The 27,006-nt window shown below is 31.7% G+C and overlaps 4 protein-coding genes across 6 annotated transcripts; 3 read left to right on the top strand and 1 right to left on the bottom strand.

Moving 5' to 3' along the window:
* Window positions 1-4,700, top strand: LOC133785245 (uncharacterized). 2 transcript variants are annotated; one of them, XR_009871410.1, is made up of 6 exons: window positions 1-192; window positions 1,400-1,991; window positions 2,106-2,458; window positions 3,260-3,302; window positions 3,831-4,332; window positions 4,465-4,700. XR_009871410.1 is itself a non-coding variant. In XM_062224498.1 (5 exons), the coding sequence occupies exons 2-5, from the start codon at window positions 1,877-1,879 to the stop codon at window positions 4,271-4,273; spliced, it is 954 nt and encodes a 317-aa protein (XP_062080482.1). In that variant the 5' UTR covers window positions 1-192; window positions 1,400-1,876; the 3' UTR covers window positions 4,274-4,431. The 2 variants fall into 2 exon arrangements, 1 of the variants encoding a protein (XP_062080482.1); XM_062224498.1 differs by lacking the exon at window positions 4,465-4,700 and having other exon boundaries at window positions 3,831-4,431.
* Window positions 4,701-9,306: 4,606 nt separating this feature from the next.
* On the top strand, window positions 9,307-14,281 carry LOC133785224 (beta-glucuronosyltransferase GlcAT14A). Of its 2 annotated transcripts, XM_062224480.1 has the most exons (6): window positions 9,307-9,911; window positions 10,080-10,153; window positions 10,927-11,449; window positions 12,960-13,035; window positions 13,159-13,274; window positions 13,412-14,281. In XM_062224480.1, exons 3-6 carry the CDS (start codon window positions 10,966-10,968, stop codon window positions 13,924-13,926), a joined length of 1,191 nt encoding a protein of 396 aa, XP_062080464.1. In that variant the 5' UTR covers window positions 9,307-9,911; window positions 10,080-10,153; window positions 10,927-10,965; the 3' UTR covers window positions 13,927-14,281. The 2 variants fall into 2 exon arrangements, with proteins under 2 accessions (XP_062080464.1, XP_062080461.1); XM_062224477.1 differs by lacking the exon at window positions 10,080-10,153 and having other exon boundaries at window positions 9,308-9,911.
* Window positions 14,282-18,955: 4,674 nt separating this feature from the next.
* Window positions 18,956-19,581, top strand: LOC133785235 (ethylene-responsive transcription factor ERF098-like). The gene has a single exon (XM_062224488.1). It carries the CDS (start codon window positions 18,984-18,986, stop codon window positions 19,455-19,457), a length of 474 nt encoding a protein of 157 aa, XP_062080472.1. The 5' UTR covers window positions 18,956-18,983; the 3' UTR covers window positions 19,458-19,581.
* A 422-nt stretch (window positions 19,582-20,003) lies between these two features.
* On the bottom strand, window positions 20,004-20,887 carry LOC133785239 (ethylene-responsive transcription factor ERF098-like). Its single transcript, XM_062224493.1, has one exon. The coding sequence runs from the start codon at window positions 20,739-20,741 to the stop codon at window positions 20,286-20,288; it is 456 nt and encodes a 151-aa protein (XP_062080477.1). The 5' UTR covers window positions 20,742-20,887; the 3' UTR covers window positions 20,004-20,285.
* Window positions 20,888-27,006: the final 6,119 nt, after the last annotated feature.

Below are 27,006 nucleotides of genomic sequence, written 5' to 3'. Positions count from 1 at the left end.
AAAAGGGGTAAACTAAGAATGCCACTTGTCAAGAGTACAAAGCGAAGAATAGTACAAGAGATCGATAAAGAAAGCTACAGCGCGGCTTAGAGCAAAACTTCTCGCGGCGGAGTAGCGGAGGGACGATCGCCACCTGGGAAGGGCGAAGAGAGACAACGGTGGCTTCTCTGTGAGCTACAAACAAAGGCCGAGGTTCGTTACGAACTGCTCAGATCTGATTTAAAAGAGATAATGTTTTTTTTTTTGTTTTCATCTGATCTGAGAACTAAATGGCTATAAATCTAGGATTTTCATGATGCTTTGTTTTGAATGATATAATATAATTTCTTGTAATGATTTTTTTCCAATTTAATCTGATTTTAAAGATTGGTTTTGAATATGATGTTACTTTTTCAATTTGTTATGGATTGAATTTTTGGGTTTGAATTTGGAATTTTTCTTCATGGTCGTGATTCTGATATGTTCTTTAAACCAGGAGCATACATATAAATATATATATTTTAATTATATCTTCATTTTGGTGTCTCGGTTTGGAGTTTGGATTCTCGGCTCTGCTTGTAATATCATATATGTGTGCTTGTTGATGTTCTATGCGTTTTGTGCTTGCTGTTTGGTTGAAAGTTGAAAGTGAAACCATACAGTTCATTTGAGTGAGATGGTCATGGTAGCAAATGGGGATGAGTATACATTGCTTTTGTCATGGTAATCAAATTACTATTATATATATATATATATATTATTTTGGTTATTTAAAAAAGGTAATTGGAACTGAACTTAAGTGCGTGTTACCAAAGCATTGTGAAATTCTATGTGCTACTAGATATGTAAAGGGTTTTTATTGTGGTTTAATTTTGTGATTTTCTGGACAAAGTGAGAATTTACTGATTGAGTGTTAGTTGGGGTTTGTTTTGGAGATACTTGCTTAGCTTCTTTGTTTTCTAGTTGGGTTTGGTTTCTTTACTACGAATAAGTTTTATTATTACGATTGGTATTAGAGTTTGGCTCAAATTATTATGTTTCTTATTTTTTGGCCTTAGTAAGTTTCTGTCTTGAGTAAGTTTTGTAAGCAATCATGGTTGTCTTCTTCTGCCATTGAAATGGCAGTCACTAGCACACAACCTCCTATTTCAACCCTTAATCAATCTCTACTCCAAAACACATGTCCAATTTTTTTTTTTTCATAGGGGTGTTGGTTGTAGTTGCAGCATCTTTAAGGAATACTGCCATGAAGAAAAATACAAAAAAATGGACTCTCTTAAGTTAAAATAGAAGATTGACTATATGACTCGTAGCATCTTTTCAAGACTATTTTATCAACTTTAATGATTATCCTTTTGGTTTCCATGTTTTTTTTATTGCATGTCTGGTCAACTAATTACGCCTTTTTTTACTTTCCCAGGAATCTATTTTTGGGGCTCACCTTGAAGCTTTACTCCAAGTCTGGGGTTTTTCGACTGTTAATTGCATAGGGATTTATTATGGATTTCAGGTGTCTTCGGTTGTCATTTTAAGTTTAAAAAGTATTATTATAGGAGTAAAACTGTATTGAGTTTATAAATTATAAACCATTACTATCTGAGCCATTGGTTTCATTCCACGTGGGTACCTAGTAAAACATTGGAGACGTGGCCCAAAACTATTTGTTTAGATCATAAGAATTTATTGTCTTTACAACTGAAAATTATAGTACAGAGTCCCCAATTTCCCATCGTTACTGGTGGCCGATCTCTCCGATCTCCCTTCCAGTCCTCTATCATAGTCAAAACTCTAACACACACGAACTGAGTTGAGTGACCTCAGCCGGGTACAGAGCCTCTGCCGTACTGCCACCACCTTCACCACTCACCACCAATCCCATATTTATGTCACAGTAGTAATGGCAAACATCGCCAAGGAAGAGCCAAAGACTGCTCCTCAACCCGATAGATGGTACAATCTAGCTCTAGGTTCTTCATTTAAGGATGATTCCTCCAAGTACTGCACTTTACGATGTAAGTACCTTTGTTGTTTGATTCTCAAGTAAATGTGAGAAAAGAAAGTAGTTTTGTAAATTTGTTGTCATGGTTGGTTGGTTGGTTTTAATTTTTTAATTAATATGAATTCAGATGAGTTTAAACCGGCTTCGATTGATAAGAGCAAGGCTGGGTCGTTACGCAAAACAAAGGAGAATAGGGTTAGTGTAGAATTTCAGAACAATCAATTGGGAAAACCTAAGGTGGCATTCGAGGGAAAAAGTGAGGATTACAAGGATCACGATGCTGTATTGTTCTTTGATGGGGAGACTTTTCGCTTGGAGCGGCTACATCGGGGTGTCAAACAACTCCGACACGTTCGACAGCCCGGTGAATCGGCTGCTGCTGCTGCCGCTGCTGCAGCAGCGATAGAGCCTCGATTATCTCCTGTTGCAAAGGCTCAGAAGACAGTTCATGTTGGTAGAAGCTCATACCCTGCAGTGCCGGTTAGTTCCTATTTCATGTTAATTTCATAGCATTTTTGATGTGGGACGCTTTCACTTCTTTGTCAGATGATGACCACATGTAGAATTTTGTTGGTACATAACAATGACAATTTGAGAGAATGAATGATCCTTAAAAAATTGGATTTTTTTTATTCTTTTTTCATCCTGAGATGCAGATGCTGTCGAACTTTTGAACCTTGTCCCAGTTATTTTCTTGAACTAAACTTTGATAATGATAAGAGACATAGACTCGTAGAGATTATATCATAATTAGTAATCAACCTTCTTATGTTGGTACATTCGTATGACCTGTTGCCAGAATAGTCCGTAGGTTCAACTTGTAATAGATGGCCGTGATTTTAGATGTTCGTGTTTAGCCTTTGGCAGTCATGAACTTGTGTATGGTCAATTAACTTCTGAAGAACTTTTACTTTGGATTTAAAATTTGCAATCCAACTTGTTAACTGCTGATATCTAAGAGTCTCACGAGGGGATTATGTTAGGATTGCTTTAACTTCTGTGATTCATAAATCAAATAGATGATACTTTCTCATAAATATTCCAATTTTAGACCAAACACTTAGACCTGGAATGCTACCTGATAGTAAACTCCAAATACATTGAGGTAGACGTGCCTCTTTTTCTGTCAATATATCTTTCCTTACAGACTTGCTGGTGGAAAGTCTTTGTGAATAAGCAATGTTCCCAAGTTATTTAAACGCTTCAAACTGTGTATTCTTTCATGTACTCAAAATTGCAATTTATGTGTTTGAACCTTTTATGTTGTATCTATCTGTGCAGGTTGAGGTGGAACGAATTGATATTGGTGGACCAGAGAATGCAGGTACATGTAATTTCTTATCTGGTTTGTGCCTTTCAAGAATTCATTTCTTTATGGAAACGGGTCTCCACCACTGTTTGTATTGGTTTGCCTTTTGTCATCTACGACTAAAGGCCAACTTTTCTCTGATACTTTTTGGGCATTTCTCATTCATATGGGGATTTGCTCTGTTGAACTTATATTTTGATGTTTCAAATTTGAAGTCCCGGAGAACCTCATGCCAACAAACTCATAGATGTTGGTTTTTTTTGTTTTTTGATGCCAATTATCAAGATGGGTGCCACTTATTTACTTTCATAAACAAGACGTGTGATCTTATTACAGACAAATGAGTGTAATCATTGGAAAAGTACACATGATATTTGAAAAATGCCGGATTTTTGACTAGTTTTTGTCAGGTTAACCTGAATAAGGCTTTACATCATATGCTGATATGTCGTTCCTCTTGATGGGGTTAATTAACAGTAGTTAGTTGTAATGTTTTTGTTTTGTAAGCCATGCGACCAGATCATAATGTTATTTATTATGCAGTGAGTACAAAATCTGCCAGTAAGGTGATCGCTGATCATACATCTGAACCACCAAACATATCTGCTGCATCACCAGAACCTAAGAACGATGAAGTCGAGGAACATCAAGACATAGACATGGAGGACATTTTTGGCACCGCGTCACCTGCAGCTGAAGATGGAAATGCTGCTGCAGAAGATAAATCCAACACAGGGTTTGACATGATCGTACCACGTCAAAATGACACTGATGATGAGATTGCTGATGTTGATGATAGCGGTGATGAAGTTGACAAGGGTCCAAATGCTGCAGAAGCACTAAGAGCTCAAGTGAATGCCGAGGAGAGGGGTGAACAGACTTCCTCTTCTAGTAGTAGCAGTGGAAGTGGAAGTAGTAGCGGTAGTGCAAGCAGTAGCAGCAGCGACAGCGAAGGCAGCGATGAAGATTCCGTCAATTCCATCTGAGTGTTGATGTTAATAACATTTACAAGGGGAAAAACAGGAAGAAAAGAAGAAGAGGAAAGGTAACAAATAATATTAGTATGAATGGGAGTTATTTAAGATGTCATTTATGTGTTGACATGACAGTGTTTCAATAATGGTAATGGTTCATCATTTTTTAATTTAATTTTTTTTCTTCTATACACCATTTGCAGGCACAAGAATATAGCTACAATTATAAGTTCACTAAAATTATACCCTAAAATAACTGATAGTATTGTTTTTTAAAATAATATGTCCCGTCTGAAGATTGACTAAAAGAAACTGTCACGTCAGTTGTGTGTAATATTTTGATGCATAATTTTGATGCAATACTGTAACATATGATATAATTGTTGTTTGTCGTATCAAGTAGTGTCGATGAATATTATCGTCCCCAAATTTTAAGACTCGTGGACCGGCTGGACGGGCTCAAAGTTATTTTATGAACTAATAGTAGGATAGTATGGAAGTGCTACCAAGACCTAGGATTCCTCTTACTCTCACTATTTCCCTCTTAATAGGAAAAAAACATGGCCTGAGTATCTCACATCTCATCATTAGAAAAATATATATGCTATTTATTTTTCGGCTAATTAAATTTGTAACTCTTTATTTCTTTCCCTTTTTTAAGTGACTTTATCATGATAAAGAAAAAGATGGATACCTTCTATATAAAAAAAATGGCACCAATCCGAGAATGAGATTTTTCCAGAAATTATTAAAAAAGTGTCAAGGATCAAATCATGTGGGTTAGAATAATTAGTTGCTTAAAATATTTCTTCATTCTAATAATGTATAATTAATTTATCAATTTTATTTGATTTTATAATGATTTTTTGGTCTTTTAATGTGAAATTTTTTACTCTCTTTTTTTGCTCAAATTCTCGGATGTCCAGTACACTTTGAATTGCACTGTTTTATTTGATTTTTTTTAAGTACAAAGAATAGATTAATAATGTTAAATATACATGTTAAGATGATTTGCATGTTCAAACCACATGATTGTACATTATTCAAGGAAGAAATCTTAATTAATTTAGTACAAAATTATATGGTCAATGCTTAAAAAGAAGTATTAAAAATAAATGAATGACGTAATTTTTTTTACGTGTAAGGACAAATTTAGAAATGTAGGTAGGAGGAGAACAAATGAGTTAGGTTAGAGTAAAAGAAACAAAAATACATAAATAAATAATTGATGATGTTCTGGCTTAACAACTCTTTTGAGTGTTAAAATATAAAAATTTGTCAACACGTTTGTTTTTCTTGTGAATTTTCTTCTTTTTTATGAGTTTGTATTACGTAAAAAGCTTAATTATTAATTACTATACGATTTTAAAAAGAGAAGGAAGCGATAGTAATAACAAATTAAAACTGATTAATGAAAATCACACACAATATTATGGATAATTACTGAAAACATTTTCATTCAACAAAAACTTTTAAATTGTTTATTTTTGTAATTTTAAAATTGCATCTCAAATTTAGGCTTACATTCATATTTTGACAAATGATATTTTAAATTTTTTATTAATGTAAACATTTTCATTCAACAAAAAATTTTAAATTGTTTCCCTCCCTCTATATTTCACTATGATTTCATGTATTTTACGATTTAAAATTATTTTTTTATAAAATATTAATACCCTATATATATTTTTATGATTATTTTATATTCACTAATTAAATATAAATAGTTTACAAATATTATTTTGCTTTTTAGGAATAAATTTTTAATTTTAAATCGTTTAAAGAAATTAATTATTTTAAGCAAAGAATAAAAATTATAACGAATACTTTATTTTATTTATCACACTTTTAATAAAATTTTATTTCAAATAGTAAACTTATATTTTTTTAAATAATTTTAAGTAAGTAAAAGTAAGTTATTATTGTCTTGTTAAAATTAATTTATAATTTTTGTTTTGTTGAAATGGGTATTATTTATTTATTTATTTTTGTTTTATTTACATATATATATTTATTTATTTTATAACTAATTTAATGTATTTCGGGGCATATTTAAAAATCCTAGTTGTTCTTTTTGTAGTACCTATAAATTCTTCTGCCTTACATTTCTAATGTTGTAATGTATGTAAACACTATGTATTCTAGATTTCTTCATTAGTAATAACAATAGGAATAAATGTCTAACCAAATAGGTCCCTTTGGTTGGAATTGTTCTGTCTTTTCTCCCGAACTTAGGTTTTTAGAATACTGATAGTTATCTATCTTGCTTTGTATTTTGGTAACCTATCAGATTTTTAGGCAGAAACTCTTGCTCTTCTAGTGGCACTGGATTGGGCTCAACCTTTAGGACTCCTTATTAATGAAGTGTTTCCATATTCTATTTCTTTGGTTTTGGCCCTAAGTAGCAACAAAGTTTATCATAATGAGTTGGGTGTAATCTTTATTAACATTAAAGCTCTATTGTCTAATCTTTCGAAGACATCTCTTTCTAATGTTGGTCACAATTTCAATACTATGACCCATGGATTGGCTAAGCATGCCCTTTGGCTAGACAATAAGTTTTTCTGGTTGGATGAGGTCTTCCCTCTAATATATTTTGTTGTTCAATCTTGATTAGTAAAACAATCTATTTTGACAAAAAAAAAATCCTACAGGGCCCTGGCTGTTCGACCAGACGATCGACCCAAGTTTTTGAGTCTAGGAAGGTTCAAACCTTGGAATATTGTGCCTACCCACACTTTCCAACATTCACCCTTACCTAGATCGACCCCCTTGGATTGTTCAAATGGGTAACATTAAAAACTCAGGAGTACAAATAAGTATTTACAGAAATATATAATTTGATATTTTAAAATTCACAAAAGTGTAAATTAATATTTAAGCAAAATATGAGCAACCTTTAGAAAATAAATAAACGTAATTTGAAAAGTCACATTAAAATTCTAATTAGGGATGTAAATAGAGCGGGAATGACTCCCCATCCCAACTCTCGTTTAAATAGGGGTACGACATATATCTATTTAATAAAAAGTTTGATTATATTTTTCTAAAATTTGTAAAATAATTTAAAAAAATTAATACTTTTTGATATAAAATAATAAAAAATAAAATTACCCCTTAAAGATATATATTTGTATATATATATAAATTATGGAATTATATTAAATATATTTTTAATAATCTTTACATTAAAAATAAATAAAAAATTGAATATAAATGGGGCAGGTTCGGGATGGGGTAGGGCTGAACATTTGATCTGCAAAACTCAAAAACCAGCACAATCTGCCTGACCCGAGCCAAGAAAACCCATTTTTTCATAAAACCCGTCCATTTCGGGCCTAATCCGATCGAAATTCGACATGTGTCGGGTCGAGTTTGGGTTCTAAAACTTAACATATACGAGTTCTGGTGTATTTTAAAAAAAAATCTGAAACCCTAAAAAAGCTTGTACAAAAACAATTAAACCAAACTAACAACAAAGTTAGGATAATATGATTTTAATTTGTAATTTTCTCTATCCTTTTTTACAAGAAAACATGTCAAAAATATAAAAAGTGTCAAAAAATTGGTATTTTAATTTTTTTTTTACCAAGGCCCATTTTCAGCCCAAAACCATTTTTCGCCCCAATCTTACCTGAAACCCGATCCCACCTAACCCGACCACATCCAAAACCCAAAATTACCCAAAAATTTGAAAGTTTTGGGCGGGTTCGGTACCACATTTCCTCACCCGAACCCGCAAAACCCGAACCCAACGCACTCGAAATTCGAAAGCCCGACCCGTGTGCACCCCTAGTCCCCGTCCCCCGTTAAGAGCCCCTACATCTATGGAGCATTATTATAAAGCACCTATGGTGCCCAATATCACTTTACATTAATTGGTGCACTGACGAAGCTAGACTAAAACATACACGGAGAGTTTTTTTTGTTAATGAAGATTATATTAATATATATAAAAAATATATAAATGTATAACTTTTGTTTAATTTTAGAGGGGCTAATATATATATATATTTATATTAGTTTTTTTTTCAAAAGTATATTATACAAAAATGTAGAAAGAAAAGTTCGGGGGCCATGGCCACCTAGTCCCCTAGCTCTATCATTAGATTTGTGCAATTGATTACGTGGGATCAATACTAAATTGTACCAATAAATATGTGAGACTCAATATTAAATTATACTGATTATGATTTTTCGAAAATTTCTTAGAAATTCTCATATGTATGGTAAACAACCACGATGCTAAATCAACAACTTTATGTCTAATTTAGATGAAGATAGTATGAAGATTGTTTAATTATTATTATATACAAGTAATAATATATACACACAAATTATATCTAAATATTACACACATTTATATGATAATTTTTTTTTATTTATTATACTTATTTAAGATGACCCCCACAACAAAATAAATGAAAAATGACACATAAACGTTGATAAATATGAGTGATGTTCGGGTGTAATTGACTAGACACTTATCGTTACTCTTGCCTTATTTAATGTTGCAATTAATGAATTGGTCAAGAGTGAAAACAAAAAAAGAGACATATATCTGTTCGGTCATCGTTAACCTAACCTAACCTCATAGTCCTACTCAACACCCAACACTCGTAGCATTCCCATTCCCATTCCCATTCCCATTCCCATCTTTACAATTTTTATAACTTTATAATCCCAATGTCTCACCAAACAAAAAATACGTCTTTGTCAAAACAATCTAAAAAAATCAAATAAAACGGTGCGATTCAAAGTTCAAACTCACTATTTCCACCTCACCTCACTCACTCGATCTGGATATAGCAACTTCTGTCGGTTTTAAAAAACAAAGTTCGATTAATCCATTTTATAAAGGAAAGCACTGCAATCGTAAGATTCCCCACCTTCGCTAGGGGACTCGTGATGACCACGCACCAGCCGAATTTCTGTCTCATGTTCGGAGCGTGTTTTCACGCGCGAGCGATGAGCGTGAGATTTTGTTTTCCAAAATAAAACACACAAAAATGGAATTGATTTCGTAAGGGCGTAAACTCTCAAGCTATTCATTCAGAGAGAGAGAGAGAGAGAGAGAGAATATTCAAAATCTAAAAAAGGGGAGAAAGGTATTGATTAACTCTGGCTTTATTCATTGCTGCAAATCTAGACTCAAAATCCCAACCCTAGAAAATAAGAACAAGAAGAAGAAGACGAAGAAGAAGAAGAAAGAAGAGAGTGTTTTTTGTTGGAAAGCTGTGATTTTTGAAATCTCTGAGCAACACTTCATTTCGTGTACGCCAGCCATTACCACGGAAGATTTCATCAAGATCTTCGAATTCCCATTTCCCAAAACGCCATCAGAATTCGGGAAGATCCGACCCGGAGAGGGAATTCGTTGTTGATTTGATTCGGAAGAGTCAGCTGAATGGAAATGGCTTTTGACCCTTTTCTCCGCTGCATTTCTTTCTGTTGTTCTCTTTAACATCCGCCGCCTTTAGCTTCTCGGAACCCTTCCCGTTGATCCTTCACAAACCGCTCGCCTGTTATTGAAACAAGAATATATATATATAAAACATTAAGGAATCCCTAATCTTATTCCCTCTATTTGAAGCTTCAAGTTCATTCTCTGCTCCTCACTCTCACGGAGCTGGTTACGTTGCTCGCCCAGGTGAGTGAGGTTTTTCGAGACATTTGAATCAGAACCTTTCCTTATATAAACTTATCAGTTTTGTTATGCTATTTGATTTTTCTACGAATTCTATTTTGATATGGTATTGTTCTTGCCCTGATATATTACTTGTCAATATTATATATATGTGTGTATATATATATATAGTTTTTTTAGGTAAATCTTCATTTTTGTGTCTCGGTTTGGAGTTTGGACTCTCGGTTTTGATTGTAATATCTCTGGTTAGTTTTTTTCCTTAAATTTTTAGTTAATATGTTAAAACTGTACAATTTATGCTCTGTTCTGAATCTTTGTGCTGGCTGAATGAATAATTAATATGTGTGCTAGATGTTCTGTGCGTTTTGTGCTTGCTGATTAGTTGAAACTATACAGTTTATTTGAGTGAGATTGTCATGGTAGCAAATGGGGATGAATGAGCGTGTTACATTGCTTTTGTCATGGTAATCAAATTACTATTGTATATTTTTTTATTTTGGTTATTTGAAAAAGTAATTGGAACTGAATTTGAGTGCTTGTTACCAAAGCATTGTGAAATTCTATGTGCTACTAGGTATGTAAGGGGTTTTTATTGTGATTTAATTTTGTGATTTTCTGGACAAAGTGAGAATTTACTGATTGAGTGTTAGTTGGGGTTTGTTTTGGAGATACTTGCTTAGCTTCTTTGTTTTATAGTTGGGTTTGGTTTCTTTACTATGAGTAAGTTTTATTATTACGATTGGCTTCAGAGTATGGCTCAAATTATTATTTTTCTTATCTAACTAGGTTAATGAATATTGAGATTGTGTTTCAGTAATTTTTTGTTTTGTTTTTGCCTTCGTAAGTTTCTGTCTTGAGTAAGTTTTGTAAACAAGCATGGTTGTCAACTTATTAATCAAATAATATCTTTTCAAGACTATTTTATCATTAACTTAAAGGATTATCCTTTTGGTTTCTGTGTTTTTTTATTACATGTTCTCGTCAACTGATTAGCCTTTTTTTTTCTTTACTTTCCCAGGAATCTATTTTTGGGACTCAACTTGAAAGGTCGCCAATTATGGGAGCTGAGAGGAAATGGCTTTTGACCCTTTTCTCCGCTGCATTTCTCTCGCTCATTATACTGTTGTTCTCTTCAATATCAGCCTTTAGCTTCTCAAAACCCTTCCCATCGATCATTCAAGTAGGATCTCATTATCCGCCGGCGTTTGCTTACTATATATGGGGTGGACGAGGTGACTGTGACCGGATGTTCAGGCTCTTGCTGGCAGTTTATCACCCACGTAATCGGTACCTTTTGCATCTGACAGTGGAGGCGTCGGAGGAAGAGAGGCGGAAGCTGTCTGGGCTGGTTAAGTCGGTGGCGCCAATTCGGGCTTTTGGGAATGTGGATGTATTGGGGAAACCTGATCGACTTACTTACATGGGGTCTACAAATATCGCCACCACTTTGCGTGCGGCGGCTATATTGTTGAGGCTTGATAGTGGTTGGAATTGGTTTATTACATTGACTGCGAGTGATTACCCGCTTCTCACACAGGATGGTATGCCAATTTGGTAAACTTCTCTTGTTTTGTGCCTTTTATTAGTGACAATACTTTTAAAATGGAGAATTATTGAGGTCTTTTGATTTTGTGGAAAAAGGTAGTGATTTGTGAGATGGGAAATGTTAGATGTGAATAAAGGCTTTATTGTAATTAGAAAAAATGATATATTTTTTCTTCAAAGGAAACTAATAGAAAGATGTGACCAAATTAGAAATTACTAGGTAGGTTTGCATGAGGAATTGAATTCCATAAGGAAAAACTATGAGACTGACCATTTTATTTACACAAAGAAAGCCATAATTGTGATCAATGAATCTTTTTTCTAAAAAAAAAATACAATCGGTTTCTTATAATTGCAAAATCTTGAAGGTTCTGTAAAAATAAGCATAAGTTACAACTAGGTTGATTTTTGTATTTGGAATGAGTAATACAAAATGCTCTTGATGCTTTATATTAGTTAGGATAATAGGGCTGGGATTATTGGTTTTGATTTAGAGGTAACTGGGATTGCCCTTGTTTTTGCCTTAGCTGCTTAGCAATACCAATCTTTTTACATGTGTAGATAATAATACTTTCCTATAATTGTTTAGAAAAGCTGACTTGACTTGATGTCCCTTTCAATGTTTAAAAGATTGATTTTTCATAGCAGTGTGAGTGAATTCGGTATAGTTAAATTTCTTAAATTTCGCTTTAACTCTAAACTCAGTATTACTAGTTTTGATTACACAAGGATCTTCCCCTAAGAGCATGGATTAAACCGGATGAGGGTTGTTTGGTGATTGTTATTACGCTGTCTCATGTTTGGCATTTTGACATTAACATTTTAAAACTCTTATCTGTTGGCCACTCTCTAATTATACAGAAACCATTTTTGGATGAAAATTGGTTAGTGGGGTAAAAACTATCGCTGAAGAGCTTTCAGTTTTAGGCAATGAGGGTTGGTTTGATGTATTTAATATGATCTTTCGGGTTGGAATACGTTTGAAACCTGAAGTGTTTAAGATTCAATGTTTTGGTTGAACTTGAGATTTCAATTGTTTGATTTCTTATTGGTACACTTGATGAGCTGCAACTTTAACTAGTGAATATTTATTATTCTCGGCTAGTATCTTTTAAAAGTTGGATGCTTGTTAATTAAATGAAGTTCCATTTAGGTAGTGTAGGAATTATTGGAATATGCATACCAGAGTAGGCTTGCTTTATATTGTTACTTCTTGACTTCTTAAAGGAATCTTTTCCTAGTGGATTTAATTACTTTTGTTTACTTTAATGTTGGTTTACTGTCATTAGTTGACAGTTGGCATTATTATCTTTGCTCTTCCTCTGCTGTTTTTCTCTTTGTAACGCCGATTGCACATTCACACTCCCATATGTATGCACAAGCAACATGGATTGATATGAAATCAGAAGGATGTGGGAGACTCCTAAATTTTCACCGTAATTTATATCTTGCTGTGTGTTTGGAGGCTTTTTCCTCACTAGTTTTTTTTCTTTTTCATATCCCCAGATCTTTCTCATGTCTTCTCCTCTGTCGGAAGAGATCTCAATTTCATTGATCACACCAGTGACCTTGGATGGAAAGAGTATGCAAACCCTTCCACTTGGTTTTGCTGAGGGTTTTTTTTAGCAAAAAACATTTTATATATGGCTATTTTTATGGCACATAGATTAAATCCAGATGATTGGCATTTTACTTTTCTATGCAGATCTCAAAGGTTTCAACCAATTGTAGTTGATCCAGCGATCTACCTAGCCAGGAGGAGCCAAATTTTTCATGCTACAGAAAAACGGAAAACACCCGATGCTTTTAAAGCATTTACAGGCAAGTCTCTTCAATACTCTCCCTCTTACACACATATATGTAACAGTGTGTGTGTATAACTATAACACACAAGTCAAGTTTATGTTTTTGGTATCTTTCAACTGGGAATGCTAGTCAGTGACATTCATAATCTGCAGGTTCGCCATGGGTCACACTTAGTCGACCATTTCTCGAATTTTGTATACTTGGTTGGGATAACTTGCCACGAACCATGCTTATGTATTTTACCAATGTAATTTTGTCCCAAGAAGGTTATTTCCATTCCGTTATATGCAACTCTCCTGAATTCAAGAACACTACAGTGAACAGTGATTTGAGATATGTGATCTGGGACAGTCCGCCGGGGATGGAACCTCACTTTCTCAATGTTTCAGACTTTGATCAAATGGTTCAAAGCGGAGCTGCTTTTGCAAGACAATTTCAGAAAGATGATCCTGTACTGAACTTGATTGATGAAAAGATTCTAAATCGTGGTCGCAAGCGACCTTCCCCAGGTGCATGGTGCTCTGGCCGGAGAAGCTGGTGGATGGATCCCTGCTCTCAATGGGGTGATGTCAATATCATGAAACCTGGGCCTCAAGCAAAAAAGCTGGAAGAGTCCATTACTAACCTTCTTGATGACTGGACATCACAGTCAAATCAGTGCAAATGAAGACGATTGTAGTGAAGTAAAGATCTTCTAGGACTAGGCGCAGTCCTTCTGAACATGTTTCTTCTTTGTTCAGAAGACTGTAATCAGTTCGTATTCATTCTTTGGCCTCTGTAAGCACAATTTTTTTGGGAGTCCTGTTGCCAGAGCTTAGTGAATGTGTATCACAGGGGAAGTAACGAAGGAGGGAAATCGAGTAAATCGAGTTTTCTGATTTTGAGCTGTATGTAGATGGGAGGCAAGTATTTATTGTAGCCATCCCACAGCCTCTGTGGTTTTGTATGTTCTACCTATCTTGGGATTATGTTAATCAGTTGTCGAATGCTTGAGTATTTATTCAGATAGTTCATTCTTTGAATTCTGAGGTGTGAAGTTAGAAGAACTCTCCAACAACTCTCCTAATTTCACTTCTTATATTTAGAAATTTCTACACAAGGCATTAAATTCATTTTGTACAAGTCAAGTCTGCTGTTTTCTATTATAAGCCCTCAGGTTTTCGTATTCCTTTTTGTAGAAACAAGTATTTACCTATGCAATATTTTAGGACTCCCAAGTGGACCCTGATAAAACTATGTCAGAAATTTAGGGTCTGGGAAGGCCAGGGCAGAAATATGGTACATGAGAAGATATACAGGTACATAAATGTTGTTCATGTCCGAGCTGACCAAGAGCAAGAGAGACAATCCAACAAGGCAATAAGTGTTAGTAGCAAAATGGCCACCCACAAATGGAGACAAGACAAGGCCCTTCTTCACTTCACACATACATCCTCATCAATGTGCATTGAATAGTGTTCTATTTCATTGAAAGAGCCACGTAAAGCTTGATAAGCAATGGACGATAGTTAGTGCATAGACAATCAAATCATCGTTACACATTAGTTCTTTTTTGAAAAAGAACAACACCAAACATTCAAGCACATACTGCTGGTGACCAACGAACAAGTGGCCTAGGGGTAAAGTTGTTATCTTGGGCCATAGATGTTGTGGATTCGAATTTGGGTGACTCCTTTAGAGAGTATTAAATGTCAAGTTTCGTAGGGTCTTGGTGAACATTTTTTAGCGGAGTTGGAGATTTTGTAGTTTCGAATAGAAAAGTAGCTTGAGAAATATTAAAGGGCATTATTGGGACCCAACACCATATGAAAGTAGCATACCGTTATTGATGCAATTCAATATCAAGACTCACACAATTTGAATTTATATCAAATATGGAGTATCGCTAACTAATTGTAGGGAGTCACTTCGTGACAATTTGAATTTATATCAAATATGGAGTATCGCTAACTAATTGTAGGGAGTCACTTCGTGTGGTGTTGTGCATCTTAATGTCTCAAATAACAACACTCCTGGTAGCTCCCATTTCCCTTTCTTCAAGCAAGAAAAAAAAAACCATTGATTCACCTCTCATTCACTTCTTTTTTATTTGTAATTGTACGGTTTAATCTAACGCACCAACACACAATTATAATCAAAGTACTATGATGCTGATTTTTTTTTCTTTTTTCTTTTACAAGAAAATGAAAAAGAAAAAGTAAAAGAAAATGAAAATGAGATTCCCATATTAACCAAAAGATAGAAAAAAAAATTGTATAATTTCCAACAATGATTTAGGATGGACATTTATTTGACTATTTAGAGTTCTATTTTGATATAAAGTCACAATAAATGTGATTGAGCAATAATGTTATTTTAAATACTAATACACCAACCAAAATTATCTTCTTTAGATTAAATATCCACTATTCATGTTAGCCCACCAAATCAACCAAAATGAAGGCGTTATATATAGTACCTTTATAGCAATAAATATAAAAGGAAGTAAAGCTGTGGCACAGCCTTCGCTTGTGGCTTTGATGGTAGGTTGAAACTATACTTGCCTTGAGGTCAGAGGTTCGAGGGCTGTGAAGAGAGAGAAAGAGAGAGAGAAAATGAGGTATTTTAAAATACCTCCCTTTTATTTATTTTTTATTTTATGTGGCTTAAAAGTTAAACTTGCTGAATTTGTATAAGGATTATTGGTATTTAAGTTCTTTTGTTTTTGCCGATAAAAGTCCTTAATGTTATATAATTATGATTTGAGGAAATGATGTAACAATTATGCAACGTTATAAGAGACTTTTATCGATGAAAATAAAATAAAGAACTTAAATACTACCCTGGAAAAAAAAATAAACTTTAGCCACCAATAATTATTTTTATAATATCTCATTCCCTATAAAATTAATTAACGCATGAGATCCATACACGTACCCTTTTACTAATCAACACATCTTAACAAATAGTTAAGTGTTATAATTATCCAATCATTATAATTACATTTGACATTTGCTTAAAGTTTGATTTAACCATAAAAGAAAGAGTCAATTCTAATATATACACCAATAAATTATTACTATAAACATGAAAGACCAAGCTAGGAGTAGAAAGACCAGAAAAAACATAAATGTCCAATTACATAGTTGAAATTATATTAATGTTAGAAAAAGTCTATTTAATCATAACCACACTAAGTCAAATCTTTAATTTGACCATAAAGAAAGTGAAATAAAAAATAAAAATATTTGTGGTAAAATTACTAAATCTTTATTGATAATTGCACTTAAATACTATTTTTTTTTTATTTTGGCGCAACAATACCAAATTTTTGCCAATAGTTACACTTAAGTATAAATTTTTTTTTATTTGCAACAAAAATAGTTGATAGTTATAGTTAAGTACTAACACTTTTAAAATAATTTTTTCATTACAAAGTAAAATTGATCTTATACATTTTTAAAACACAATTTACAGAATACTTGTCGTTATAACACTAAAGATTTTGTATTATTGTTGTAAAAAAAATTAAAAATTTGGTACTTAACTGCAATTATTAATAAATATTAGATATTTTTTCTGCAAATTAAAAAAGAATAGATACTTAAGTGCAACTATTAAGAAAGATTTTGTATTATTGCTGTCAAAATAAAAAAAATTAATATTTAAGTACAATGATTAACTAAAATTTAGTATTTTTGCGGCAAATACTTTATTCCAAGCGTATATAACAATTTATATAATTTAACAAAGTAAAATTTTATCACAACCCCCTTGTGGTCTTGATGGTAGAGTAGCTATATGCCTTTGCCTCAACATCACAGGTTCGAGGGTTGTAGAGGAAGAAGAAGAATAAGAGGTATTATAAAATACCTTTCTTTTTATTATTTTTTCCTCTAACGAAAAAAATAAAATAAAACTACACTTGTAAAATTGTTGACTTGGAAATATTCCAAATTAATTTTTCTTTTGCTTCTAATTCTACTAGCCAAAGAAAAATATAAATTCTTATTGTTCTCATTCAATATTGGACACACATGTAAGTTTGTTCTAGGGATGGTTCCACTCTATATTAGTTTTACAAAAGTAAAAAGTAAAAAATGAAAATTGACAATTTGGACTTTTTAATCATTTATTAACATTTTCATAATTCAAATTCTACCATGGTCAATACAATCTGTCTATATTGCTTTGTCGAAACAAACTTATCTCCTAAACCATTTAAAAACTTAATCAAACAATAATAACAAGCTTATAAAATGATAACAAAACAAGATGAGTGTTTATTATTGATGTCGTATTCGTCTACATAGCTCACAAATACTTATTTTTAACGAACTAATTACTAATTTTGAGAAAAATGTGTTGTAATTCTCATTGTCATCATTCAATTCTTCCAACGTAGGAACACATGTTGATTCAAAATCAACCATGTTTTTGTATTTCTAAGTCTCTTTCCATTTCCAATGCAAGGACACACCAAAATTTTTCATAACAATGTGCTTTTTTCGAGGGTTGTAAAGCCTCGAAAGAGGTATTGTATATTAATACATCTTCCCAAAATTGACACTAATGTACAAACAAACAAACAAACAAAAAAACTAAGTACTTTTGGGGTTACCAAATAATCATCTTTACACTTTTATTTTCTCTTCTCTTTCATCATCACCTACCACCTTATGCTACTCACACAGTATTATTGAAAGTTATATAATCCATTATTAAAGAAAAAATAATTAACCATTATATTCTAAGTCTCTAAACCACTATCAGTCCTTTTATTATAAATCAACTCACATAACCCATTTCATCATCATCATCATCATCATCATCATCTTGCTGATCAATATACATAAACGTAAGCCATATTAGCTCATCTTCTGACCTAGTTTACAGGGCCTCTCCAATTATATATATATATATATATATATATACACATACACACACATAATAAAACAGCTTACATATTATATTCGCTGACAAAAGACAAGATTCTCTCTGACCAAAACATATACAATGTATAATTATATGTATATATATATATATGTAAGCCCAAAGCCAGATGAGCTCACCCTCTAATACCAAAGATAGGTGACACTTCACATCGTCATTCTAAGCTACGTAAGCTTGATGATCTCACCTTAATTAGAATTAAATCTTAATCAAAGTTATCAAACGAATCCTTAATATTATTATTATTATTACTATTATTATAAGCCTTAGGCCATTATAGGCATCCCTGTGGAGCATAATCAATAATGCCCACCTCTCTTTCTCACTAACCCTCTTTATATATATATATATATATTATATATATAGTTTATTAATGTTCTGATAATCAAATGGAATATTATTAAAATAGATCATCATATGTAATGTGATTACGCAACATTGATGATCAATTAGAGTTGCGTAATTGTATGACATCATTATTATAATGTAACGAAACCAGAAGAAACCTGTCAAAAAATCGTCACTAGAAAACCTCAGCGAATCCAAAATTAAAGAGTAATTAAGTCCTAATCTCGAAAGAAAGCATAATTAATAATCTTCGTAAAAGCCATCAGCATGATGAGCGAGTGAATCTTCTTCCAAATTCGATGCATTTGGAAGATTTTCAACTGTCAACCTCCAAATCTTTAAGCCCAATTGGGTTGATTTTCTTGTCAGTATAAATAAACCCACCAACCACAAACAAAACACCTTGAACACTCAAACTCAAAGCTTTCTTTGTCTGTTTCATCCATGGAAGAAGACAATCGAGGGTCTCGCAGAAAGGACAAGGAAGGAGGAGGACAAGAAGGCACTAAAGATGTCAGATACAGAGGAGTGAGAAGGCGTCCATGGGGGAAATTCGCAGCAGAGATACGCGACTCTAACAGGAATGGAGCTCGGCTATGGCTTGGGACTTTCACCACTGCGGAAGAAGCTGCCAGGGCTTACGACAGAGCCGCTTTCTCCATCAGAGGACCCTTTGCCATTCTCAACTTCCCTAGCGAGTACCCTGCGCTCGAAGGTCTCTCTGTTCCTTCTTCTTCTTCTTCAACGGCGTCGTTTCCTGGTTCTTCTTCTTCTTCTTCGTGTTCTTCGTCTTCGTCCTCGTCTTCGTATCGAAATGCCGAAACGCAGCGTGGGAGAGAGGTTTTCGAGTTCGAATACTTGGATGATAAGTTATTGGATGAGCTTCTTGATTTTGAGAACAAAGGAAATCAAGACTGATTTTTATTTTTTATTTTTAAAAAAAATAATTATTATAAATATTTATAGTTTTGTTACTAAAAAACAGAGCATAACAGAGTAATGTCAAGTTAACCTTTTTAATACCATAATATAATGCATGTGTTCAAATAATAAATAAATAAAAAAACCCTTTTAGACATAATACTTGGACATGTTTATGTAATGCTTTTATTTTTATGAAGTTTTGGTATTAAAATCACTTTATAATTTATGTGCAAGGTTCTAAAAAGAAATAGTTGAACTGTAAACTCTTGACTTTAGCTTCAACATTTTATTTTATTTTTAACGGTAATTTTGGTATTGGTGTTGGATTAATTATTTAATAAAACGTCATTATTATAGGAGTATTTTCATCATAAAACAATAAAAAAAAACGTGAGAATCTTGTAATAATAATAGTACTATATAATTAACTGTCAAAGACTCTGTTTTCAATGGACTTTTGCGCTGTTTGATTGACTACCTTTTTTGTGTCGACATTATCCAGTGAATGTGATTTTATTTTAACGATTCTTCTAACTGAGATTTCTTGGTCAACAATCTCATTTTATTTAAATATTAAAGAAAAAAGTATTCATCTAAACTTGTATTATATAACTGTACATTGGTTCTTTAATTAAGGGCTAATCCTTCTTCAATAGAAAAAAAAAAAAACATAACTTGATTCAACGAAATCAATACAATCAAAAACAAAAGTTAGATTTTGTTGGGTGCTCTTACTACTAACAACTTATTTAAAATAAAAAGAAGAAAAAACCCAATTTAATCTTAAGGAATGTTGTTGATGAACTGAGTTTTTTCTTCTTGTTACTTCTTTCCTTGCCTACTTTCACAGTCGAGAAGATCCTCCAACAATTTATCATCCAAATACTCAAACTCAATAACACCACTAGCACAACCACTACTCCCTTGCCCGGATTGAAAAGACCCAAAATCATAGCTCTGGCCATGGCCATCACGGCCATGAGCAGCTGAAACCGAAGAAGAAGAAGACGAAGAAGAAGAGAAGTTGTGGTGACTATTCTGGTGTTGAAACTCATTGGGAAAGTTGAGAATGGCCAAGTGACCCCTGAAAGCAAAAGCAGCGCGGTCGTAAGCCCGAGCAGCCTCCTCCGCAGTCTCAAAGGTGCCCAGCCACAGACGCGCACCATTCTTCGACGGGTCACGAATCTCCGCCGCGAACTTCCCCCACGGACGGCGTCGTATCCCCCTGTACCGAGTGTCTCTCCCCTTGTTCTCGTTCTCTGCTCTTTGTCCCTCCATTAACGTTAATGTTGGTTTTTTGGATTTTGTGTTCAAATTTGGTGGCAAAATAAAGTCACATGGCAATAGCGCACGCACACACACATATATATAGGTGAATCTAATAATGGAATAAGAGTGGTGTGCTGCTTTGGCATATGTATTTTGGTCATATTCGGTGATTATTCTTTCTATATAATTGGAGTAAGTAAGTCATATACGATGGTTGGAATTCTTGGGATTGATTTGATTGTGTGGTGTCCTTGCTTGGAAACTTCCATATATATGAAAAGTTTTAGGTTTATCTATAGTATTAGTATAAACTATACCATTAAAATGACATTGTTTGTAATTATAATTACGTACGTGCGGACGTGCGTAGTGTGTAGTCCTAGTGGTATGAAGATTGACCAAAAGTTTAGTAAAGGAAAAAGAGAGTTTGTGGTTGGCGATGGAGTCTTAGATTGGTCGTCGCAGAATTACTTTATCGCCGCCTTTTTTGTGTCTGGTGGAAAACGATGCGCTGCCACATACATATGGAACATGATAAGTGAGTTTATTGATCAGAGGGTATTTACCATTTATGTATATATAGGGACAATTTAGGGTCAATTTTGAAGATATAATATAAAAGGTAAATAGCTTTTTTAAATTATTAATTAGTAGTTTTGATTTTTGCCCCTTTTTCATAATGTCAAATATTAGGAATAGTTTTTGTCAAAAAAAAAAAAAAAAAAAAAAGCTTATTCGGCCACATTTCGTACAAAAATGCGCCGTGACAACCATATATAATAATAACTTGTAAAATCTCTTGAGTTATGATACAATTTTGTAAAAATTTAATTCATGACAACATAAAATAGAAATTGAGATATGCTTTAAGTTAAAATAAAATTCTAATTTACGTATTGTATTGGCAAATTTTATGTTTTCAAACTAATCTTTTGTTTTCATAAAAAATGATATCAAATAATGTTGGGTTTCTCTCTTTCTATTGTGGTCAACATTCTCAGTTCGGTAGTCCCTGTTTCATTTTGTAGTCTAATGGGTGATGGTGATTTCGTGATTCGATAGTAGAGGTGTTGGTACTTTCTTTTGTGAATTGTTAAAAATTGAAAAGATATAGTTGTGTGTGATATGTGAAAAGTCTCACATGGAATTGAAATACTCTTCTAGGAGTGTATATAAGTTGCAAATGCTATGTCTTGGAGTGTGCCCTAAGGGGTACCCAGTTTTGTGCGAATGGGTGAGGACTCACACACTTGACCACCACCCGCGCACGCCGCCGCCGTTCGACCGAGCTGGGCTGAGCTGGCTGGTGGGTGAAGGTAACTAAACGTTTATTTTTTCAAGAACAATCTTTGGCAAATTTGATTTCATTGGATCTGGGTTGTGATCAAGCAATCTTCGGGGTTCGACAACTTGCAATGGCGAAGTGTCCTTCCTTGCTAGTTTGGTTGGGGTTTGTATTGGCGTTCGAATGGGAGCCTTGGTTACCAACCACATGGATTGCCTTTTTTTATGGTTTTTATTTTAATTTTGTTGATTTAGGGTGTTTATTGCTATGTTTGGGTTTGGTTTGCATTTTCTATTTCTGACTTGGATATTTTTCTTCGTAAGATTTGATTATAATTATCATTTGATCCTTGTATGTCATTTTATCCTGGTTTTATTTGTCTATGTTGCCGTTTGCTCATCTTTTAGAGTAATGATTTCATTGTTATAATAAAATTAGTTAATGTAATTAAATGAAATTCTTGGATTATCATTATTATTTGTTATATCAAAATTCAATTTAGATTAATTATGGTAGTAGGTACCAATAATGCTTCACATTTAAAATTTTTCTATAGTAAAAACCAAACACAATTAAAAAAAATGTCGTAAAAGTGACATGGTAGTGACCATAACCAAGGCCTATACTTTTGACCATTTCACTAACATATTATTTATTATTAATGGTAGCCAAGATTAAATTAGTTAGATCAAATTAAATTAAAATAAAGAGAGTGTACAAGGAATGAAACGTAGTTGAGTATGTCATTAATTGAGTTGAAGCTTAAGGAAAGTGTTGCCTATCGTATGGATGACGGTGTAGGACCCAACCGTGACGACTCAGACTCACCTCCATCATAATCTAATGGGCCCTTCTCTAACACCTTAACCCAAAGGCCCACCACCCACTCACTTCCCAAATCTCAAGCCCATGCCCAAGCCCAAATTGAAATGATTCATAGTGTGTGTTTTCCCAATATTTATTCAAAAATTGAATATTTTGTTCAGAAATTAACCATTAACATGATGTACTTAAAAAAACTAAGAATCAAATTTAATAGACTAAAAACTATAAATAACCCAGATATGTAACTAACCAAATATGAATTTTCAGAGAAAATGTGGTATATTAAGATCCCAAAAAAATAAAACCACTTCAAAAGAAAATTTAACAGCACAAAATAGAGAAGAATAAAAAACAAATTAAGAGTAAAATATTAACAATTTTGTAAGAAAAAAAAAATCAACTGGTTTGATTTCTATAAAAATTGAGAATTATATTGCTTATTATTAATTGTCATTAATTATTAAGCCTAGTGTTGACCATGATAGTCTCTCTTAAAAATAAGAGAAATAGAAGTAAAACAAATTCTAAAATATAGGAAAATATCAGTATAAAAATAAAATAATAAATGGGTGAAGTTATAATTTTAAAAAATGATCATTTTTTTTTCAAAACTTCAAATAAGAAATATCATTTTAAAAAAAAATTATATTAAATTTGTTTATGTGTTGTAATTCAACACATTATAAGAAAAATTTACCAACTGATAGAATTCTCAACAATGATCACTTGGTCTAAATTGCCAAAAATGGTACAAGTATTCTCCTTATCATCATCATCATCATCATTGATTAATTATTATTTAGGTATTATGACTGTGGAAATGAGCTCTAATATTTATGGGTAAAGCTATAATTCTAGAAACACTACTCCAAATTTATCACACAATTTTTTTAAAAAAAATAAAATATAATCTTACTTTGAAATAAATTAGTACACAATTAATATCAATCACATCATCTATGTGTGACTGCTTTTTGATGTAAATTTTAGTGGTACTCTACTTTTTCCTAATGTGTTGTTAGAATTATCAATAGGCAGCTCTCAATTAATTAATTAATAATTTGTCATAAAAACAAAATAAAAAAAATGATTCACTTGTTACTTTCTTCTGTAGGTGATTGTATTTAGATAGATTCATGTCCCCCTTTTTTATATTTTCCCATAACACTTAATTTGATTGGTTAATGCAAATTTCTTTTTTTATAAAAATAAAGGAGGGGCAATTATTGTTGATAGTTTTAGCCAAATGGTTCAAACAATATTAACTTTTCCATAATACTATGTGATTAGAGTTAATAGTTTTATCCAAAACTATATTTTTTCTATGGAAAAAGACTTCTCCTTTTCATTGTTAAACTCATTGAAGAGAGAGCGTAACCTTCGTAGATTTTTCTTTATTGTTATGAAGCACCGTAATACCTAATATTATTTGATATAGATAAGTATAATTTGATATCAGTACTCATATATTTTATTTTAAATTAAAATACATGATATCATACTATATTGTATTAAATGGTGTTGACCAATAACAATTCTCTTTCTTTTATTTATGTTTAAATTTAGAATTTTCAATAAGCATTTACTTTTTTTTTTCTTTCAATAAAGTCTTTACACTTGGCCTTTGTTTGTTAAAGATGAAAAGTAGAAGGAAGGAAGCATTTGAAGAGAAAATTGGAGAGAAGATAAAAAGAATGGTAGTTTGGTAGGAGAGAAAATAAGGAAGGAAAGAAAAATGAAGAGAAAAAAAATGGTGGAGTCCACACTAAAAATTTTCTCTCCAAATTGGAGAGAAAATATAGAAGAAAAAAATGTTGTAGGCTTTGTATGACCATAATACCCCTTATAAATTGACTAAAAAAAATTTAGGAGTATTTTTTTAATATATTATTACTAAAATAAATATTTTTAAATTATATTTTTTTACCTTAAATATAAATATTTCAACACATAATTACTACTTAGGTTTATTTAAATTTGTTCTTAGGCTTATTAAATTATTATAATTTTAGCTATAAAAAATAATTTTATAAAATCACACATTATCAACAATGATAAATAATATTCCATATGTAATAAAACATACACATACCATCCTTATAAATTATTTTATAATTATAATTATATGTATTGCCAACTATTTACTTTATCTTCATAATAAATTTGAAAAAAATATTTTTATTTATGTTATATGTGACAAAAATATATATTTTTAAATATACAAAAATATATTTTTTCAATAATGGGTAATACATAAATACTAATATAAGGGTATAAATGTCAAAATAATATTTCTTTCCTCTCAATTCTAACTCAAATACCAAACAAAGAAAATAAAACAAGTTTCTTTTCTTTCCTTACACCAAATAAGAAGAAGAGAAAATGCATTTCTTTTCTTTCATTCACTTTTTCTATTTTCTCTATTTTTTCTCTCCTTCCTATTTACTTTCCTTCCTACCAAACGTAGAAGAGTCTTCCTAAATTCTCCATTCAATGGATGGTATCTTTCACGTGATATGTGGTTTTTATTTAGGGTTTACATATATTATTTTACTTGTGTTTTGTCCTTTTTATTTTTTATTTTTTATTTTTGTTTTGACTTTATGTTTTAATAAATTCTTTTTTAGATTCTATATTCTATAAAATGGTTCAAACAAATTTCTAAATCTGATTTTGCTCAAAATTTTCTCAACTGAAATCACAAATAATTCACCAAACTAATAATTCAGAACAAAAATAAAATAATTCTGCTTAAAAATTGTATTGTTATATTCAATTTTTCTTCATCAAAATTGAATTTCGGGGTCTATGTGAATAATTTTACAAATTATAAAGTCAAAAAATAAAATTTAAAAATACAAGATCCAAACAAGTAATAAAAAAAAATCAATACTCCAAAATGATATAAAATCTTTTATTTATTATACATTTTATTTTGCCATTTTTAAATTTAGATCTAAAATATTACACATATATTTAACAGCATTTATTACAATTTGGACATCAAAGTTTCATTATTGAGTGTATGACTTATCCAGTGGAAGTTAAAGCTATTTCGAGTTTTTATTAAGGGTTTATATATTTTTGGACATTTGGATTTTGTGTTTTGATAAATTACATTTTGGATCCTTTGTTTTGTAAAATAATTAAAATAGAATCATAAACTCAATTTTGATGAAGAAAAAATTGAATATAACAACACAACTTTTAAGCAAAATAATTTTATTTTTGTTATGAATTATTAGCTTATTAAATTATTTGTGATTTTAGTTGAAAAAATATTAACCAAAATCGAATTTAGGGTTTTATTTAAACCATTTTATAAAACATAATATCTAAAAAGTAATTTGTCAAAAGACAGAGTCAAAAAAAAATATAAACTTTTTTATTAATTAATATATCTACTTTTGTATAATCATTAAAAATTTAAAATAATTTTATATGAACCAACTCAAAATCATGACACTGTTCAGTTTAGTGCTGAGTACTATTCCATAGAAGTACTCAAATTGGATCATATTACTACTGGTCTAATTATTTAAGTGACCAAGTTCATTTTATTTCGTAACAGCTTTTGTTTGATTGTATTCTTTTAAAACCAATAATTACATGGCAAATTGAAAAAGGTACATGCAATCTAATAATTACTCAAATGAAGATGATGACCACAGTTATCTGAGTATAATATAATCAATAATCAATATTTATCAGATTGTACAAAATTGCTTTATTGTCTATAGTTTCATAAAGTTAACTTTTAAGTATTATAATTTGGTTAGTACAACTATTATTATTAATATTATCAACATTTGACATTTAATTAGTGGTGCTACATTTCTGTAAATACTACATAACATGCAAGGTTTGTAGTGGGTTGTTAGATTGATTGGGATTATTTGTATATACAATTAATAATTATCAACACTACTTTTTTACAATAATTTTCTAAATATTTCATGCAAATTATTAAATATATATTTATAAGAAGCCGATTTCATATTTTGTTTTTCTACTACAGGAACAAATATTTTGTATTAAAAAAAATATTCAATATTTTAAAAAAAAAATGTATTTTTATTATCACCATTATATTATATCAACAAATCAAAATTCATTTTCATATGTAAATTTCGCCTTTAGCCATTGAAACCGATTGGAACATCT

The sequence above is a fragment of the Humulus lupulus genome, chromosome 1, assembly GCF_963169125.1.
Source record: "Humulus lupulus chromosome 1, drHumLupu1.1, whole genome shotgun sequence".
Classification (NCBI taxonomy): domain Eukaryota; kingdom Viridiplantae; phylum Streptophyta; class Magnoliopsida; order Rosales; family Cannabaceae; genus Humulus; species Humulus lupulus.
The sequence above is the reverse complement of the archived record's forward strand: the minus strand, read 5'-3'. Positions and strand labels throughout refer to the sequence as shown.

Coding starts and splice junctions, on each gene's coding strand:
- LOC133785245 (XM_062224498.1), top strand. CDS start 1,877: ATGGCAAACATCGCCAAGGAAGAGCCAAAGACTGCTCCTCAACCCGAT. Junction 1,992..2,105: donor CAAGTACTGCACTTTACGAT/GTAAGTACCTTT, acceptor ATATGAATTCAG/ATGAGTTTAAACCGGCTTCG. Junction 2,459..3,259: donor GCTCATACCCTGCAGTGCCG/GTTAGTTCCTAT, acceptor CTATCTGTGCAG/GTTGAGGTGGAACGAATTGA.
- LOC133785224 (XM_062224480.1), top strand. CDS start 10,966: ATGGGAGCTGAGAGGAAATGGCTTTTGACCCTTTTCTCCGCTGCATTT. Junction 13,036..13,158: donor AGTGACCTTGGATGGAAAGA/GTATGCAAACCC, acceptor TTTTCTATGCAG/ATCTCAAAGGTTTCAACCAA. Junction 13,275..13,411: donor TGCTTTTAAAGCATTTACAG/GCAAGTCTCTTC, acceptor CATAATCTGCAG/GTTCGCCATGGGTCACACTT.
- LOC133785235 (XM_062224488.1), top strand. CDS start 18,984: ATGGAAGAAGACAATCGAGGGTCTCGCAGAAAGGACAAGGAAGGAGGA.
- LOC133785239 (XM_062224493.1), bottom strand. CDS start 20,741: ATGGAGGGACAAAGAGCAGAGAACGAGAACAAGGGGAGAGACACTCGG.